Source organism: Canis aureus, chromosome 3, assembly GCF_053574225.1.
Source record: "Canis aureus isolate CA01 chromosome 3, VMU_Caureus_v.1.0, whole genome shotgun sequence".
Lineage (NCBI taxonomy): Eukaryota > Metazoa > Chordata > Mammalia > Carnivora > Canidae > Canis > Canis aureus.
In genome coordinates this window covers 75491599-75509596 of record NC_135613.1, presented here as the reverse complement: position 1 = coordinate 75509596, position 17998 = coordinate 75491599, and the positions used below count along the sequence as shown (strand labels likewise).

The following is a 17998-nucleotide window of genomic DNA, read 5'->3' as shown; positions in this document are numbered from 1 at the left end:
CAGGTCTCCCAATGTTTCCAGGCCTCATTTACCAGCTACACAAGGAGTCTACGAAACCTACTTCTGAGTCCTCAGAGGAGCCCAGACACAGAGATGGGGTAAAATTTAAAAAGTTTGTCTTGTTAGGATCACACACTTTCTATGAGAGACGTCATGAGGGGGGAAAAGCAAGATTAACATATAAGACACTTTAAGCAAATACTATAGATGATGTTTGGTTCCAACTGGCTGTAGAAGGGTGTTTTTCATTATTTGAAAAGATGCAGTCTAGGGGCGTCGGTTAAACATCTGACTTTGGCTCAGGTCATGATCTCTGGGTCCTGGGATTGAGCCCCAGGTGGGGCTCCCATCTCAGCAGGGAGGCTGCTTTTTTCTCTCTCTCCCTCTGCCCTTCCCCCATTCAAATAAATACAACCTTTAAGTTAAAAGAAAATTCAGTCTAACACCCCTTAAATAGGCTCTCTTGGTGCAGAAAAATATAGTTTACATAACTTTGACTTATGTACATTTGGGAACCATTGTCTTAGGTATAGTGAGACCTGCCTGTGTTTACCTGGCACACATCGACTCTGGCATCTTTTTCTTATTATTACTCTAATAACGGGCTAAGTCAGGTACCAGGGCTCAGGTAAGAATCCTCGAAGGAAGGTCAGCAGTTGTGGGAATCTGAACAGAACTGCCACCTGGAACCCGGGCCTCCAGACCAATGTGATGGCGACAGCACCAATAACTGATGTGTATCCAGTTTACTGTGGCCCAGATACTTTACATTCAAAATCTCATTGAATCCTCCTCCTAACAATGCTATAAGGTTCGTGCTATTATCTCCCCCCATTTTATAGAGGCACAAACTGAGGCTGAGGGTGAAGTGACCAGATGACACACGGCCCGTTGGTAGAGCCAAAATTCGAACGCAGGTCTGTGCGATGCCAGAGCTGGACCTCTGACCCGCACACAGTCATCTGGAAGCCTCAGCCCAGGGACACCCTGCGGCAGTCCATGTCAACGAATTCTGGACGCCAGCGCAGGAGAGGAGCCGCCAAGAAACAAAAGCAAACCAGGATGTGAACCAAGGAGCCTTGGAGGTTGCGAGCCAAGGGCATTTTAGTGGCCACATGGGTGGGGGGGTGGTCTTGACATGTGAGGTGAAGCCAAGCAGCAGAGGTCCAGGGGGCTGTGGGAGCAGGTGGGGGGGCAGCTGCGATTTGCAGAACAAGGTGGATCTGGAGACAGCAGACCCGCACTGAACAGAGTGCCCGTCAGCACGGAGACACAGAATAAAGGTCAGCTGAATACAGCCCGGCTCTACCACTGAACTGCAAGTCACTTTACCATTTTAGGGAACTGAACAGGTACACAGGAACGCCTCCCGAGCCCTGGGAGCGGCCTTTGAAGCCATTCTTGGGCTGGACCAGGAGAAGGAAGTTTGAGATGGAAAAAGTGTATTTTCAGCTGCAGCTGCAAGTCTGGGAGAAGTAATCTCCTGGTTACTAGAGCTGCCTTGACAGCCCTCTGACCGGGGGGCAGAGAGAAAGCCAGGTCCCACCCCCTGCCCTGCAGGCCTATACACAGGCGAACACTCCTCTCCCTGCACCCTTCTCACGCACAGGCCCGGGGAGGTGCTCCTCGTGGGGCCAGGGGAACCCTCTGGGTGGGAACCCTTCTTCACCCCACCCTTCACCTGGCAACCTTCCCTGAGCCTGCAGATGCTATCTCTGCCACCCCAGCTGCCAAGCCGTGGCTGTGAGAGGTCTGCAGCAGCCGGTATGAGTGAGAAGGCTCTGGAAATGTGGAAAAGTACTGTACGGATGTCAGATGAGGGGCTCTGGGTAACGTGAGGTCACGTCTCACTTGCAGGATCTCTCTCTCTCTCTCTCTCTCTCTCTCTCTCCAGCAGCCTGGTATGGTGGAGAGGCAGACAGGCCTATTGTATATCTGAGCTCCACCTCGGGTAACTTACTTAACCTGAGTGATCGTTTCCCTAGCTATCTAATGGGAATAATAACGCTCACCTCACCAGGCTGTTGTAAGAATTAAGTAATAGTGAATGAGATATAACTCTACGTAAAGTGCCTGGCACATTCCATCATCCTCGGCTTGAATCCTACCTCCGAGCAAGCTCCTTGACCTTTCTGAGACTCAGTTTCCCCATCTGTAAAATGAAGAGCACAAAAGCCACTGCTCTGGATTGCTGCCAGGTTGCGATGAGATACTAGATCTGAAGGCCTCAGCGCAGTGTGCTCATTGAGCCGAGAGCTCAGTGAATGGTACTAGCTCCTTCTGCGACTGGGGCCAAATCCAGCTTCCCTTTCAACACGGCTGCTCCAAAAAGACTCCTGCGTGAGAGCGGGGAGGAGCTGGCCCTTCACCGGAGTCTGCGTCCACCAAAGGCAACTCACTGAAATCTCCGAGGAAGGTCCACCTCTGTATCCCTGCAGAATCAGAAAGAGGGTTTGGATGCCGGCCACTTCGCGTCGCGTCCTCACTGCTCTCCATCCCGCACAGGCACACAGAGGAAGAGTCCATCTCCACGCCCCATCTAGGTCCTTCCATGCACTTGGGCAGTGCTAGGGACAGTGCCCCAGAGGGGCTTTGTGGTGGTGGTGGCGGCGCAATCTGGTAAACCAGGGTGTAGTAGGGCCACGCCTCCTGAGCACCCACAGCGGCTCCCGCCCCCGACCGCTCCCCACTGCCCGGCTCTCAACAAGCTGGGTCCGTCCAACCCCGGGGCTGATGCCCAGGGCCACAAACACAAAACAGCTGACATCCAAGCTTCGGGCCGAAGAGCCAAGCCTGGCTGGCAAAGGAAGATAAATTCCCACCTCTTCGAAAGCAAAGACACTTGTCAACTGCTTCCCATCCAAGCCTGGGGTGGCTGGGGGCTTAGCTTGGGAGCTCAGGGAGCTCAGAACAGATTACCATTCTAGTAGCATCTGCAGCTCATCTAAACTGGTGCGAGCCCGGCTCGGCAGCCACACAGGGAGAGGAGAGGACGGGAAAATTATGGGTTCTCGTTCATCAGAAAGTAATAGGAGCTAATGTTTATTGGTCGATTACCGTATGTCACAGACTCTTCTGAGTTATGTATCGTAGCTGTAATTAGCCCTTGCGCCATGCCCAGGAAGGAGACACTCTCCCTGTTCTCCGCTTCCGATGAGGAACAGGAGGCACCGCACAGTCGGCTCTACCCTGCTGCCTGCTGCTCCCAGACCAGCAGGGCCGTGGGGTCTGGCGCGCCTGGCTTTCAACTCGCCTCTGGATGGCGGTGTGATTGTGGGAAGATTCTTTACTCACTCAGTGCCTCGGTTTCCTTATCCATAGACCTGGAAGGGTCCCAAGTGCCTCGCAGGGTTGCCAGAGTATTGCCTGGAATAACGGATACTACTCGGCATCATAATAGCAGCTCGTAATTTTGCATTTTGCACTCGGTGCCTGCACACAGGCAGGGTCCAGTAAATACGATTGTTGTTATATTATCTTCACCGCCAGCAGTAGGGAATCCCTCTGGAGAAAGGAGTCATGCAATCTCACCTGTTCCCTCCTGTCTGAGAAATTAATTCTGCTGCACATCTACGTAGGCATCCTCCCTCATTGGATAGCAAGCACGTTCTCCGAGGGCAGAGGCTGCGTGTGCTCTTTCTGGGGTGCCTCCTTCCAGTGCCGGGGAGCCTCTGTTTTTTCCACTACCTTGTGTTTCTACGTGGAAGGACCACGGCCCCGGGTAAATCTTGCTCTCCTGGTGGGAGTGACCTATCTGCCTGGTGGGTCTAGACCAGCTGTCCTCACTGGCGATGAAGGCCAACCTGGAAATTGTTTTCCGAATTGTGTGGGGTGGTTTTTCTGCTTAATTGAGAGGCATGATTTGCATTTACTGGGCAGAGGGCAGGCATTCTAGACACCCTGCAATGCAGAAGTCTCCCAAACAAGCCCGTAATTATGTCCCATGCAACTTTCATACAACTTCTTTTTTTTTGTTGTTTGTTTTTGGTTTTGGTTCCCTGACCTAGAACTTTTATACAACTTTCAAAAGCTACCCCCAGATGTTTGTGTCAGTAGGTAGCCTGCCTATAATCATGAGAGCCTAGAAGCCAATTCATTTTTTTCTTAATACGAGCACCAAGTGCCCTTTTGCATACTTTTAACAGGCTCTGGTTTTTTTCCAGGGATGCTTCTTTGTGTAAATTGAGGAAAGATTTTCTCTTATTTTTTTGGACCTTTATGGAGAGTTCACGTTTTAGAAAAGCATGGCTTTTGGGCTGCCAAGAGAACATACCATTATCAGTCTGTATTGGTGTGTGTCACATGGGCATTAGCATCCTACTGGCTCCTTTAACCTTCCAGGGGAGGAAGCCCAAGGATTTGCTTGCTGAAATAGATATTATTTTATTTTAAATTCCTTTTTTCATTCTTATTCAAATCAGAGCATCCTGTTGATGTTTATTTATGTTTTCTACAAATTCCATTCTAGGAGATTAAAGGGGCTTTACAGAATCCTTGTTACAAGGGACACTGGGTCTGATAAGGCTGAGAACCACAGTTTTAGAAGGAAGTGGGTGTGTGGGGGTTGGTCCCTTCTGGTCCCTCTTTTCAGACCTGCCTGTTGGCTAGGAGGGTACTTTAAGGTCCACCTGTGCCTGGTGGTTGTATTTAATTCTGAAGCCCTCTGTGGCCCCGCATCAAAGCCCTGTCGCCAGCACAGTTCTGCGAGGCTCCGGTATCTGCTTTTCAATTGCTTTGGCACCTCAGAGGGGACAAAAGGAGGGACGTTCTGTATCAATAGTTTAGGTTGGGCAAAATGTGGTTTGCTAGCTCCTCATCTTCTTCTGTCTCTTAGGCTGCCCACCCCCCATAATCCTGTCTCTACTTGGAAGCGTAGAACCAGAAGCCGGGTGGCCCACAGAGGGAAACAAATCTCAGGGGACCGACAGTCTTGCCATCCTTAGCTCCCAACCCCTGGGGATCTCATAGGGAGATCTCAGAGCCTCCCTCTGGCTCATTTCCCTTCCCTGGCTGTGCCTGGCAATGCGTGCCTGCCAGGCTTTCTGAGACTCGTGGAACCAGCCCCAATTGGCACTAATATTACAATGCAGGGGACCCTCCCTTTCCTCTACTGCATTCCCCCCACCCCCCCACCCCCCGGCTGGGAGCTCCTGTGGGCAGGGCCCATGTTCTAGTCCCCTCTGACTCCTTACTCCCCAGCCAAGTACAGGTCTACAGTACAACATGGTTGAACTTGGTCAATCATTTCCTGCTCTTGCCTTCTCAGCTGCTCTGATGCTGGCTCTCCTGTGGCTGCCCCCTGCATGCCCCGGGGAGAGGGCTCACTCCGCCATCCCTGCAGACACTCACTTGCCAGCTCGAGAGCCTGGTCTGGCCAGGCCTGTGCTCCCTTCACGGGCCTCCCTGGAGAAGGTGCTCCATCATTCTGGACCCTCAGACACCTTCCCTTAGGCTGAATTTGGTTGATTTATAGAGAAGATGCCCCAGTGAGCCAATTAAACACTACAAACCAACACACATTGGGAGCAGCCAAGAGAACCATGGCGGTTCATGCTCAGGAAACCAGCGAAGGAAATCCCATCCAAGTTAAAGCTAAACGCTCTATGAGGGCACGCTGGGGTAACTGCTCTTGGCTAGCTGGCTTGGGAGAGTCAGATCTTGGTGCAGGTGAGATGAGAAAGCTGTCAAGCCTAGCGCTGAGAGAAAACCCCACATCACTGATTCTCAGCTTTGATGGCAAAACTCCTAGGGACCAGGACACCTGCCAACTTGCTGCCGATATCCTTCTGGCCTCAGAGAACTTTTGGAATCTTCTGGCAAGATAGCACTCACCAACATACGTGGCAACATTGCTCTGATCCGTCTGGCAGAAGTTCGTGGCCCGGGGAGCGAGCGATTCAGAACAGCTTAAGGCTCCCCAGGTGTGCACCTGTCACTGTGGACTCTCTAAGCACCCCCGAAGCCAATCCTACCTTCCAGCATCCTTCTGAAGCTTGCTGTTGGTCCAAAGAGCAGGGAAGGGAAGCAGAGAGCTGACCCTGGGCTCCTGAACTCACGGAGGGGGCGCCCAGCCCCGCTACCCTCTCGGACATGTCCTCCTCTCCTAGCTACACCTTCCAGTGGGTCTGCCCTCTGTCCATGTTCCCCTTTTTTTATTCCCTATGCTGATGGCATTTCCTATCCCTCCCGAAGCCCACATCCACCGAGATCTCCCTCATCCCCCAAAGCCTTCTCTTCACACTGTCTCCATTTCAGGCTAACACCCCACCCCTTTGTCACCTGGTGACCACATCTCCCTCCTTGCTTTCATTTCGACTTGTCCCCCCTCCTGCAGCAACCTGGCATCTGCTCTTACCACGGACACCACGATGAGGACATCACTGCTCGTCTCACTGCCAAACCAGAACCCATTTTCAGGCTTTGGGCTCTAGGGTACCCGAGCAGGCCCTAATGCTATGGCTACCCCCACTGTCATGAAAAGCTCTCCTTTGTGGGTGTGGTTCTCCCCCCTTGCCCCCCACCCCATCCCTTTGACCATTCCTTCTTCATCTCGTCTATAGGCACCTGCTCCTCAGCCTGCCCCGAACATGATTCTTCTGCAGGTCTTCCCAGGGTCCCCATCCCATTCAGCACACCATCTCTAGGGGGCCTCCCTCCCTCCCATGTCACTTAACACAATTCAATGGTGACTCCCTGATATGCATCCTCATCTGTCCCCCGGGCTCCAGAACCCATTCCTCACCATGTGTTGGTGCCTATAGAGCTCTGCTTATAGTCCCTCTCCTGCTTAGCATCCCAAGCTAGAAATCATGAAGGACGCTTCCTGTTCCTTTGCCATCCATGGCCAACCTGTTGCCAAAATGCTCTGGATCTGCTATCGGAGCTCTCTCTCGAATCTGACTCTCTCTGTGCATACTGTCACCATCATAAAATAGCAAATACACAGTTTATACATTCTAGACACTTGTCGAAAACAGACACACACACTCTCATTTGACCTTTGCCACAACCTTATGAGGTAGGTACCATTATTCTCCCCATTTTCCAGATGAGGAGACTGAGGAACATGGAAGGTGAAGAATTTTCCCAAGGCCACATAGCCACGATTCCAGCCTGGCAATCTGAATGTTTGAGTACTTGACCTCTTTGCTATAATCCCTCTCCTGAGCTTTGCCCACTTCTTCCCACCACAACAGCATTCCATCAGGCGTCTCCTTCATCCTTCCTCTCCTCCTCACCCACAGTCCCTCTAATGCCCTTCCATTAAATGAAACTAGTCGTGCTGGAAAACGCCTAGTGGCTCCCTGCTGCCCACGGGAGAAATTTCCTTGCTGTGCATTCAGAGTTCTTCACGACCTGGCCCCACCCACAGCTCCGGCTTCACCTGCTGCATCTCCCCCATGCTCATCTTCTCACACATCCCTTGAAGCCAGGCCCCTTCTCCAGTGAGCCCTCACACTCACTGGCTCCTATGCCTGGAATATTCTTGTTGCCCTTTTGCGGCAAACCCCCTACTCTTCCTTAACCCCCACACTTCAGACACCATCTCTTTGGTGCTGACCCCAGGCAAGTACCCAGGAGCTCGGTGCTACTTGTCTCTCACAGACTTTACCGCACAGCCTTGCAATTTATCTTCTTACTCATGACACCCTCTCTCTCCAGCACTTAGGAATGACTAAATATGCAAAGAATGAATGATGGGCCCACATCCAGCCTGCCAGGTCCTTCTGCCTCTGCCCCCTAAATTTCAAACGATCCTTTTTGCTGGGTCACACAAAATCATAGAGATGGGAAAGAGTTCACCTGACTTAAATTCCCCCCTACTCTCTATGGCTCAGGGTGAAGAAATGGACATGCTCTTCCCTGCTTTTCTTCAGAAAAAAAAAAAAAGAAAGAAAGAAAGAAAGGAGAGTCAAAGCAACCAGTCAGAATAGGGCATGTGGAAAATGAGGAAACATAGCAGACAGACTGGGTGGGGGGGCTGAGAGGTCACCCTGTACAAACATCTTCATTTTATCCAAGAGAAAACTGAGGCCCAGGAAGATGAGGTTTGTCTAAAGGCAATGACTAATGGGACACCTGGGTGGCTCAGTGGTTGAGCGTCTGCATTTGGCCCAGGTTGTGATCCCGGGGCCCTGAGATGAGTCCCACATTGGGTTCCCTGCAGGGAGGGATCCTGCTTCTCCCTCTGCCTGTGTCTCTGTGTCTCTCCCTCTCTGTGTCTCTCATGAAAAGATAAGTACAATCTTAAAAAAAAAAAAAGAAAAGAAAAGAAAAGAAAAGAAAAGAAAGAAAAGAAGTGACTAGTGAGAGGTAGAGAAGCCGCACTGGCACCAGGACGTCCGCCTCCCCGTCTGGGGATCTGGCCTTATCCTATTGCTTCTCCACTTTCTTATCTTTCCCAGGGATGGCAGGATGGTGCTGCTTCTGGGTCCCTGGGTCTTCCCACAATTAGGCTCCAAAAAGGCTCAGGCTGCTTTCCTGAGACCAGGAAGTTAACAGGTTCGGCGTGAAATTTCCTGATGAGCCAGTGTCCTTTGCTCATGCAACTCCCGATTGCACCAGTTGGCTTGCAGCTTTCCAACTGGGGCTTCACCGAGGGCAGCGGCTCATCCTCTGCTGTCCTGTGTCTGCCAACCCCTTCTCTGAACCATACCAGACTGCTCCTACACAACCGCCCTTTCTTCCCTTCCCCACACCCTCTGCCTCCCATTTCCTCCCAGTTAGTCACAGTGAGGTCACGCTCAAGCTCTGGCTCCCAGGCCTCTCCCTGAGGATGGTGTGTGTGCAGAGAATGGGGAGTGGAGAGACTGTAGAGGGGGGAATGCAGCAGGGCATCATGGGAAAAATGGGCTCTGGAGTCCAAGAGATGTGGGTTCAAATCCTGACTCTGCCAGTTGGCCAATCACGTGAGCTTCAGCAAATTATTTAATCTCCCAAATCCTTTGTCAAAAAGAGCTGGGACTTCTGGGGAGGCGCCTTCCTCACCAGTCTAATGCAGATAGTAACACTTGGTTTATAGTGAGAATGAAATGAGATAAAGCACCCAAGGCTCCTCGCACAGAGCTTGGCAGGTAGTGAATATTCCTTTACTTTCCCTGTGAAGGGTGGAGGTATGATCGTCAACGCAGTGGCTTGAGAGATCCTGGGTGCCCACCTGTAGGCATGAACCTGCAGAGGTCAGTGTCTCTGGCCCTGAGGGACAGAGTGACAGGGAGGAGGGAGCATGAGTGTATGCTCCTAAGCACAGGAGAGCTTAGGCGTGAGAGCATACAGGAGTGTGACCCGGCTGAGCCTCTTTCTCCAAAATTCCCCCCTTCTTGAAAGGAAAAATCTTTCGTGTCTGTTCTTGTCAGTAATAAGAAATCAAAAAAACCCTTTCCATGGGAGGGAGGGAACAACCCACCCCATGGGGCTCATCTAAGTAAAGCAAACTCAAGTGAGGCCCACTCCTGGCAGAAGCCAGCCAACTTTTTCCCAACCGGTGGAGGAACCACACCCCAAAAGATGTTCAAAGGGCCAGAGGCCTCTTTCCAGGCTGCCTAGGGCCAGGGGGGCTGCTCCCAGCCTTGTCCCAAGCACGAGGGCTTCCCAAGCTTCCAAAAGATCACACAAGCGGTTAAAGCCAGCAGGCCACCTCCGGACTGGGCTGCTGTGGTCACATCTCGGTGCGGAATGGGCTCCTTCTCGCACGTCTTCTCCAAGGGCCTGTGAGAGGTGGGCCCCAGGCTGCCATCCCGACTCGTCAGGGTGGAAGTACAGGGCACGGGGCCACATCCCAACCTCCTCCAGGATCACAGAATCCTTGGGGATCTCCTCCATCCTCCCGCCCTTACAGCAAGCCTGGCAAAGCCACCCCCGAGGGAAGAACCGGCCTCATATCCAAAGACCTTGGAGCAGAAGCTGATTCCACGTCTGTCTCCCTTGGTGGCTGTCCTGGAGTTGAATAGACCGTGTTGGCGGCAAGTCCTTCCTCGGAGCTAAGTCTGAAGCCTCTCTGCACTTCAGGCCTCGAGTGCAGAGAGAGCAGTTGGCCTCCGCTCGTTAGCAAACTTCCACAGTGAACAAAATGCAGAAAGCACCTGCCTAAGAGGTTTTGGCTCAGGACTTCAGATTATTCCTCTCTCTGGCCATGAAGGATACACCCAGAAAGTACCTAGCCCTTTAGGAAATGCTAGTAGGGACTGCAAATCACAGTCTAGATAAAGGAGTCTGATCTCCAGCCCCACCGCAGACCGCCACCTAAACTTCGACTGGAAGATCAGAGCGAGAAGGAACCTGTGATTATCCAATGCACCCCCTCCCACTGGGATTTTCAGCCCTTCAATCCCACTCTTGTCCGCCTGACACAGTCCTACTCACCCTTTAGAGCTAGATTCAAATAGCACCTCCTCCATGAAGCCTGCCCTGAGTTCCCAGGAACAATGGACTCTTTCCATTTCTGTTCCACGCCACGCTTTCTACACACCTCTAGTAAAGCAGGGATGCAAGTGTATTATAATTATTCCCTTAGGAGTCTCTCCTCCCTCTCCCTCTCCTCTCTCTCCCACTCCCCACACGAGACTCTAAGCTCCTCCAGGGCAGAGACCATGTCTTAATTTTCTTTGTAGTTCCACACCTGGCACAGTATACATGCCCCCCCCCCCACTGCCACCAAATTTATGGAATAAATTAATTTTTCTGATAAGAAACTCAGACCACCTTCCCTTTCCTCCCTGCAACATCCCCTCCCACATCTGCTTTGACATCATGCCCTGTCCTAGCCCTCTCCCCAGTCTTCTCTCCAGCCCCTGATCTCAGCGGGGAAAGCCCTCGCCCTCTGCTCCATCCTTCTCTTTACATGCCACATCCATCCATCCTACACCCTGTCCAACCCCACTCCCTAGACTAACTGGAATCCTACACGACTTAGTTTTCTTCAAAGGCGCCAAGCTTGTGTCTACATTGTCCCTTTGGGCCAGGCTATATACTTTGTCCCATTCCTCCTTTTTTGTCCCGTATCTTTTCCTTTCGATCAGTAGTTCCCTGAGGGGCCCAAGTCCTCCATCTTTGGTACCTCCATAAATTCTTCGCCGTACAGTTGGTCCACGCAGACGAACTCACCCAAGAGGCAACTCAGACTAGAGACCATGCTGGGAGGAGATCTGTGGTCTTAGGTTCTGCACCACACCAGGCAAGCACTTAATCCGAAATAAGTGCTCCATTTGAGGGGACAGTGGAGACCCGACATTGGGTTGTGGACTGGGGGAAGGGGGTGGACACAAAGGCCCTTTAGAGGCCCCTCAGGCTCAAGCCTGAAAGCTATTGAGTCTATGAATAAACACCCTCAAATTTGACCTAATCTTTATATCTCCTGCATCTGATGTCATCTAAGTGGCTGCCCACTCCACCCCACCCCACCATTTATAGAATAAAGGTTTTCTTCTGAAAGTCCTTACCTGCCTGTTGAAATCTAGGCCATTTCGATCATTTCCTGAAAGAGATAAAAACAAAAATATGAGTTGCTAGCAGGATTGGAAGAGCCTGAAGGTTAGAGGGAAATGGTGATGTTGGGAGGAGCTTGTCTCTATGTCGAGAAAGAACACGCTTCCCCTGTGGCCAGGATCCTCCCACTTATCCTGTTTCCTGGAGAGGTCTTTGGAAAATCTCCTCCAGGGATGTGGATTGCCAGGAAGACTGACTTGTCCCAGGTCACACGGAGTCACCAGGCCTTGAACTTGCAATCCCAGGGCGCATGTCCTGCTCCACTCCCTCAGAGCACAGGCTCTGGTGGCTAAGGAAGGGATGACCAGCCAGGGGTCCTAATGGCATTGCCCTGAGGCAGGAAGTCCCCTCACTACCCCAGGCCTCCTGAGGAGATGACACCTAAGTCATCTCAGATAGACAGGTGTCTGTTCTTGCCTTTCCCTTCTGGCTTTCATTTCTTGTCTGTTCCTCTTTCCTTTATAGTAAACATCGGGTGGAATGAATAAATGTGTGCTTCATAGAGAAAAATATTTGGTACAGAAAAAAGTATAAAGTAGCAGAAAAATCACTCTGCTGAAGGGCAGCTGTAATTTACATGTTTGTATATGTTATGGTCTTTTTTTTAATGCTTGTTTTGCCTCATTGATATTCACCACTCTGTATAAATATTACCCTGCTTTTTCCAGTGAACATCATTAATATTTCCCCTATACTGTTAAGGGGCACCATAAATCTTTTTCCCCCTCCTCCTATGCTTGCAAACATCATTTTTAATGGTTCCCTAATATTCCATTCTGTGGACCATAATTTGCTTAAATATACACCTATTGTTAGGGGACTTGCTTCCAATGTTAGCTACGATAAGCATGAGTTTCCTTTTCCTATAACTCTTTATGGCAGGAGCCACCAAACAATCTTCCTTTGTGCTCCACAGCTGGCTGGCTCTGTAATAGCAAGGACGATGAATGGTTTACTAAATACCATATACTCAGAGCCTAGCACTGGGCTTAGCACGTAACAGGAGTTCAAAATATACTGGTTGAATGAAAGAATAAATGGACAAGTGAATGAATTCAGAACTTTCAATCAGAAAATTCTTCTGCTTTTCATTGGATCTTCAATAACTTTGGAATAAAATCTCAGTTTCTTAGCACAACATACAATTCCCCATATGACTGTCCCTCAGGATCCCACCTCACTCCCTCCCAGGCACCCTGAGCTCATGGGCAAACACACCAACCCTGTCCCATTTCCACACTTCCTTGCACCACACTCTTTCACAGAGCGTTAGTCCTGGTCACTCTGGACTCCAGTAGCCCTTACTACTACCGCATGGCACATCGTGCGACTCCTTTTTTTCTCTCTCCTACTAGTCTGTGGGTTCCTTGAAAACGAGGACGTAACATCCCTACTCAATGGCCACCATGGCTCCTAGAACAGCTCAGTGTCTCAAAAAATGCCTGGTAGAAGAAGGAATGGGGTCTAAGAGATCCTCTGGCCTTTTAACTTAAGCCCCCTTGCCCTGCTGTGTTCTAAATGAGGATGGGGAAGCATGCCCTTTCCTGTATGGTTGGGAGGGCACCTGCTCTAGCAACGGGGGCAGCAAGATGAGAGCAGAAGATGAAGAGGGGTAGGATCGTGAGAAAAGCATATGGGAAACACAGAGTGACCTCTGGATAGCAGCCTGATTTTGAGATCAATTAAGACGATATATATAAAATGTGCAAGGGGAGCTAAAGGTAGGAGGGACCCACAGACTGGACAGGTTTAAAGGTAAACTTGCTTTTATCTTTTTTCCTAATTGTGATGTACACAGAGATAGACTTAATGGTAAAATTGGTTTTATCTTTTTCTCTAATTGTGGTGTAACCGACATATAACATTGGTTTCAGGTGTACCACGATTCAACTTTTGTATGCATTGTGAGCCAACTGGTCACCACAGTAAGTCTAGCTAATATTCATCATCATACATAGTCACATAATTTTTTTCTTGTGATGAGAATTTTTAAGACCTCCTCTCTTAGCAACTTCCAAATATGCAATACAGTTTTATTAACTATAGTCACCACGTGGTTCGTTACTTCCCAAGATTTATTTCATAACTGGAAGTTTGATGCCCTTTATTCATTTCATCTCTCCCCACCCCCTACCTCTGGCAACCACCAATCTGTTCTCTATACCTGTGTGCCTGGTTTTGGCAGGGGGTGGTTGTGTACTTGCTTTTTAGATTTCACATGTTAATTGAGATCCCTTGGTATTTGTCTTTCTCTGTCTGATTTCTTTCACTTAGCATAATGCCCTCAAGTTCTGTTCATGTTATCATAAATGGCAAGATTTCATTCTCTTTCAGGGCTAAATGATGTTCCATGTTGTTTGTGTCTGTGTGTGTGTGTACATATATATATATATACATACACCATATTTTCTTTACTTATTCATCCACCGGTGGATATGTAGGTTGTTTCCATGTCTTAGCTATTGTAAATAACACTGCATTGAACATAGGGCTGCAGATACCTTTTTGAGTTAGTGTCTTCATTTTCTTTGCCTAGATACCCAGAAGCAGTATTGCTAAATAATCTGATAGTTCTAGATTTTATTTTTTGAGGAGCTTTATCTTAAAAAAAAAAAAAAATCCTTCCATGACATGGTCAAGTCGGCCCAATAAGGAGTAATTTTAAAACTTGACAAAAGAGCAAATTCATTCATTCAACACACATTTATTTACTCAGCACACTCTAGGTACCAGGCACTGTTCTAGGCCCTGGGAATACAATACTGGAGAAGACAGCAGAAGCCCCTAAGGAAGATCATTCCAGACAGAAGTATCAAGACATAAGGCAAGAGCAGGCTTGCATGCTGAGGAATAGTAATGAGGCTAGTATGGCTGAAGAATAGGGTAAGCAGGGGTAAGATGACGTGAATCTGGCAGACAGGTCACAGTGAAGCTTCAACGTTCACCCAAGGACGATGGAAGTGACAGAGGGTTTGAGCAGAGGAGGAACATGATCTGACTTCAGGGTTTAAACCTGCAGGGATGAGCTTGTAGGTGGTTAGAGAGCAGGAGGGAAGACCACCAACTGAGAGGTATTGCAGTGACCCAGAAGAGAAAGGGCAGCAGAGTGGATGGGACAGTAACAGTGGTGGTGGCAAGAAAGGCCTGGATTTAGAACGCATTTGGGATAACTGACAGGACTGGCTGATGGATGGGAGGTGCTATGCAAGGGAGGAGAGGAATCAAGAATGACTTCTAGGCTTTGGCCCTTCTCGAAGGGATCATCAGTGGTGCCATTACCACCAATGGGGGTGACTTGGGGGAGGGCAGGCCAATGGTAGAATGTGGAAAGCTTTATTTTTGAATGTGTGAAGTTTGAGATGCCAATTAGATATCCCAGTAGAGATGGGGAAGTGAGTTTGGACTCAGGAGAGGTGTAAGGTCAGATGTATAACCTGGGGAGTTATCAGCTCATAGGTGGCATTTAAGCCATAGGACTCAGTGACGTTATGAAGAAACTGAGTCCAGATGAAGAAGAAAAAAGAGTCAAGGCTGGAATGAGGAGGAGGAGACAGCAAAGGAGACTGAGGAAGAGGGGGCACCCGAGTAGGAGGAAGACCAGGCAAGTGTGGTGTCTGGGAGGTAAGAGGAGATGTTTCCAGAAGAAGGTAATAATACAGTGAGAGAAAGAGCAGAGGGCCAGAACAGTTTGGCTTGGAGGAGGTCATTGGCTTTGTGAACAATTTTAAAAAGATCTCTGCTTTTGATTTCTGTAAGTGCCACTATCATGTTGTTTATGGGATCCACACAATGAAAAAGATGAACAAGCAAAATTCAGAGATTAATTTTAAAACTCACCAGCCAACAAAATTAACTTCTCTTGCCTAGAAGTTTTTTCATGGTCCTTCTCAAGAGGCCTCTTAGCATGAGGATTCACCTGCTGCTCTCGGAGTGTGATGAGGACAATTCTCCTTCTCATCAAATTCATTCTCACCTGCTTCAGTATCTGTACCTAAGCTTCCCTGAATCCCAGGCTGAGTGAGGTACCTGGGTTGGCCAGGACCTCTCAGGGAGACTGGTCCCATGACACTCCGACAGAGCAGAGAGTGCCATATAGCTCAGTGCCGGGTGCTTAGTAAGGGCTCAGCTCCCCAAAGCATTTTCTGTTCTGATTCTGACTCCACTGCTAAGGCTCTATTGATTGAGAGAGGACTGGTGAGCCATTCCCGGGACTCAACTTATTCATCTTTGACACAGTGAGGAAGGTGCTCCTCTTTCGTGAAGAAAGCAGGGGATGCAATTATCACATTATGTGAAACAGTGACCCACGATCATTATTTTCTACCCCTTTGCAGTGCTCTGTGGAGGAGCAGCAGGGCTTACTGGAAACAGTCCTGGACCGGAAGTGAGCGAATAGAGGGTCAAGCCTTGGCTTCATCACTCCCAAGCTGTGTGAGTTTTGCCAAGGCAGGTAGCTCCAGAGCCTCACACTCTTCAATGGCAAAATAAGGTCATAACTCCCATTCCACCCACTTTCCAGGAATATAGTAAAGCTCAAATGAGAGAAAGCTGGTGACCATGCTTGTGAGCTAGGAGACACTACTCAGTTGTAGACTGGGCTCCAGACATCCCGGGCCACCCCTCTACCCAGGTTGAGCCTGGTTGTATGTTAGGGACTTTGCGCATGCTGTGCCCTTCTCTCTCTAGAAAATACACACTCATCCTCTAAGATCAAACTCAAATGTCACCTCCTCCATGAAATTCACCCAAAGCAAAATAAGGGATTTTCTCTGCATCGCCACACCTATTATTTTTATTTATCTCTATTGCACATATCACATTTTTTAGACCCAGTGGTTCATGTGTCTGTTTCTCTCATAAAATCATGAGCTCTTAGCAGCCAGCATTGTTATATCTTGTTCATCTTTGTACATCAAGTGACTTAAGTTGTCCAATACACACTAGGTGCTGAATGACCACGTGCTTGATCCAAATTACTAAGAAACTGCTCCAAAAATAAATCTTTGATTCTGACCTGAGAAAGTCATGTGCCACCAACTGCAGAAACTTGAACATATCTTATTTCCAAGCCCTGGCTCCCTCTCTGGAAGGTGGCAGCCGCTTGCAGAAAAAAATAAAGCAGGCAGATACATAGTAGAAAGAGTCAGAAAGATACTGAAGTCCAAACTGAGAGGGGAAGCACCTTGCAGAGGATACACAGCCTCAGAGAACTTGAATCAAGACCAAAGCTTGATTTCTCAACTCCTGTACTCATACAGTTTTTCCAATAAAGGCACTGCATGGGACGCCTGGCTGGCTCAGTTGGTAGAGCATGTGACTCTTGATCTTGGGGTTGTAAGATCCAGCCCCACGATGGGCATAGAGCTCATATTAAAAAAAGAAAAAAGGGCACTGCATCCAGTGGCTGACACAGAGAAACCAAGGATTCAACTTTGATCAACAGCTTAGGTAAATCAACAGGCTAGATGCTGCTCGAATTTGGAAGCGATTCAAAACAGAGAGGGAGATTAATATAGAAAACTAGAGAGTAGAATCAGGATTAGAAAATATTTTGGCATGTTCTAATAGAAGCCAAAACCAACAAGGTAAAACATAACAGGAATAAATATAAAGCCCTGCACTTAGGTTAAACTAAATCAACTGTATATGGAAACGATAGGGGAGGCTGAACTGTACCCTTAGAAATGATTAAGATGGTAAATTTTGTTTAAATTCCATGTTTTTTTATTTTTATGTTATGTGGTTTTTTTTTTTACCTCAACAAAAATGAAACAGAAAGAAGTAAAGATTCCCCAATTAGGGAATTCTGTTTTAACAAATACGCTAGCCCAGAAATCGGCTTTTCTACTTTATGTTGAGTAGTCCACTAAAGTAGTCAAACTGCACAAAGTGATACCCAACCAGAAGACTATCTGCTACATATGACCCACCAGTCCTACTTCTGGGTAGAGTTCCAAAAGAAAAGAAAACAAGCTATGAAGGAGATATCTGCACCTCAGGTTCACTGGAGCTTTATTCATAATAGCCAAGCTATGGACCCAACCTAAAGTGTGAGATCAACCTAAAGTGATCAATGGATCAATAGATAAGGAAGATGTTATTTATTTAAACACACACATACATACTAGAATATTATTCAGCCACAAGAAAAAAGGAAACCCTGCCATTTGTGACAACACAGAGGGACTTGTGGTAGGCTAAGTGAAATAAGACAGAAAAATACAAAATGGTATCACTTACATGTGGAATCTCAAAAAATTAAAAAAGAAATAAAAAGTCAAACTCCGAGAAACAGAGCATGAGAGAGTAGAAGAGTGGTTGCCAGAAGCTGAAGGGGTTAGGGGAAAGGGAAAGGTTGGTAAAAGGGTACAAACTTTCAGCTATAAGATGAACAAAGTCTGAGGATATATAGAGCGTGGTGAGTATAGTTGATAGCACTATATATATATTTTTTTTTTTAAATTGAAATTTGCTAAGAGGAAAACTAAAAGGTTCTCTCACATACAAAAAAAGT

The 17998-nt window shown here is 48.4% G+C and overlaps 1 protein-coding gene across 8 annotated transcripts in view; it reads right to left on the bottom strand.

The window, feature by feature from the left end:
* Positions 1-17998, bottom strand: part of POU2F3 (POU class 2 homeobox 3) — a 75161-nt gene that overhangs the window by 34801 nt on the left and 22362 nt on the right. For 5 of the 8 annotated variants that reach the window (XM_077893882.1, XM_077893883.1, XM_077893887.1 and 2 more), the window contains one exon: positions 11439-11473. In XM_077893882.1, the coding sequence (XP_077750008.1) occupies positions 11439-11473 (35 nt within the window). Of the gene's footprint in view, positions 1-2108; positions 2153-11438; positions 11474-17998 lie in introns of all 8 variants that reach the window. The other 3 variants (XM_077893886.1, XM_077893885.1, XM_077893888.1) reach the window with 1 other exon arrangement.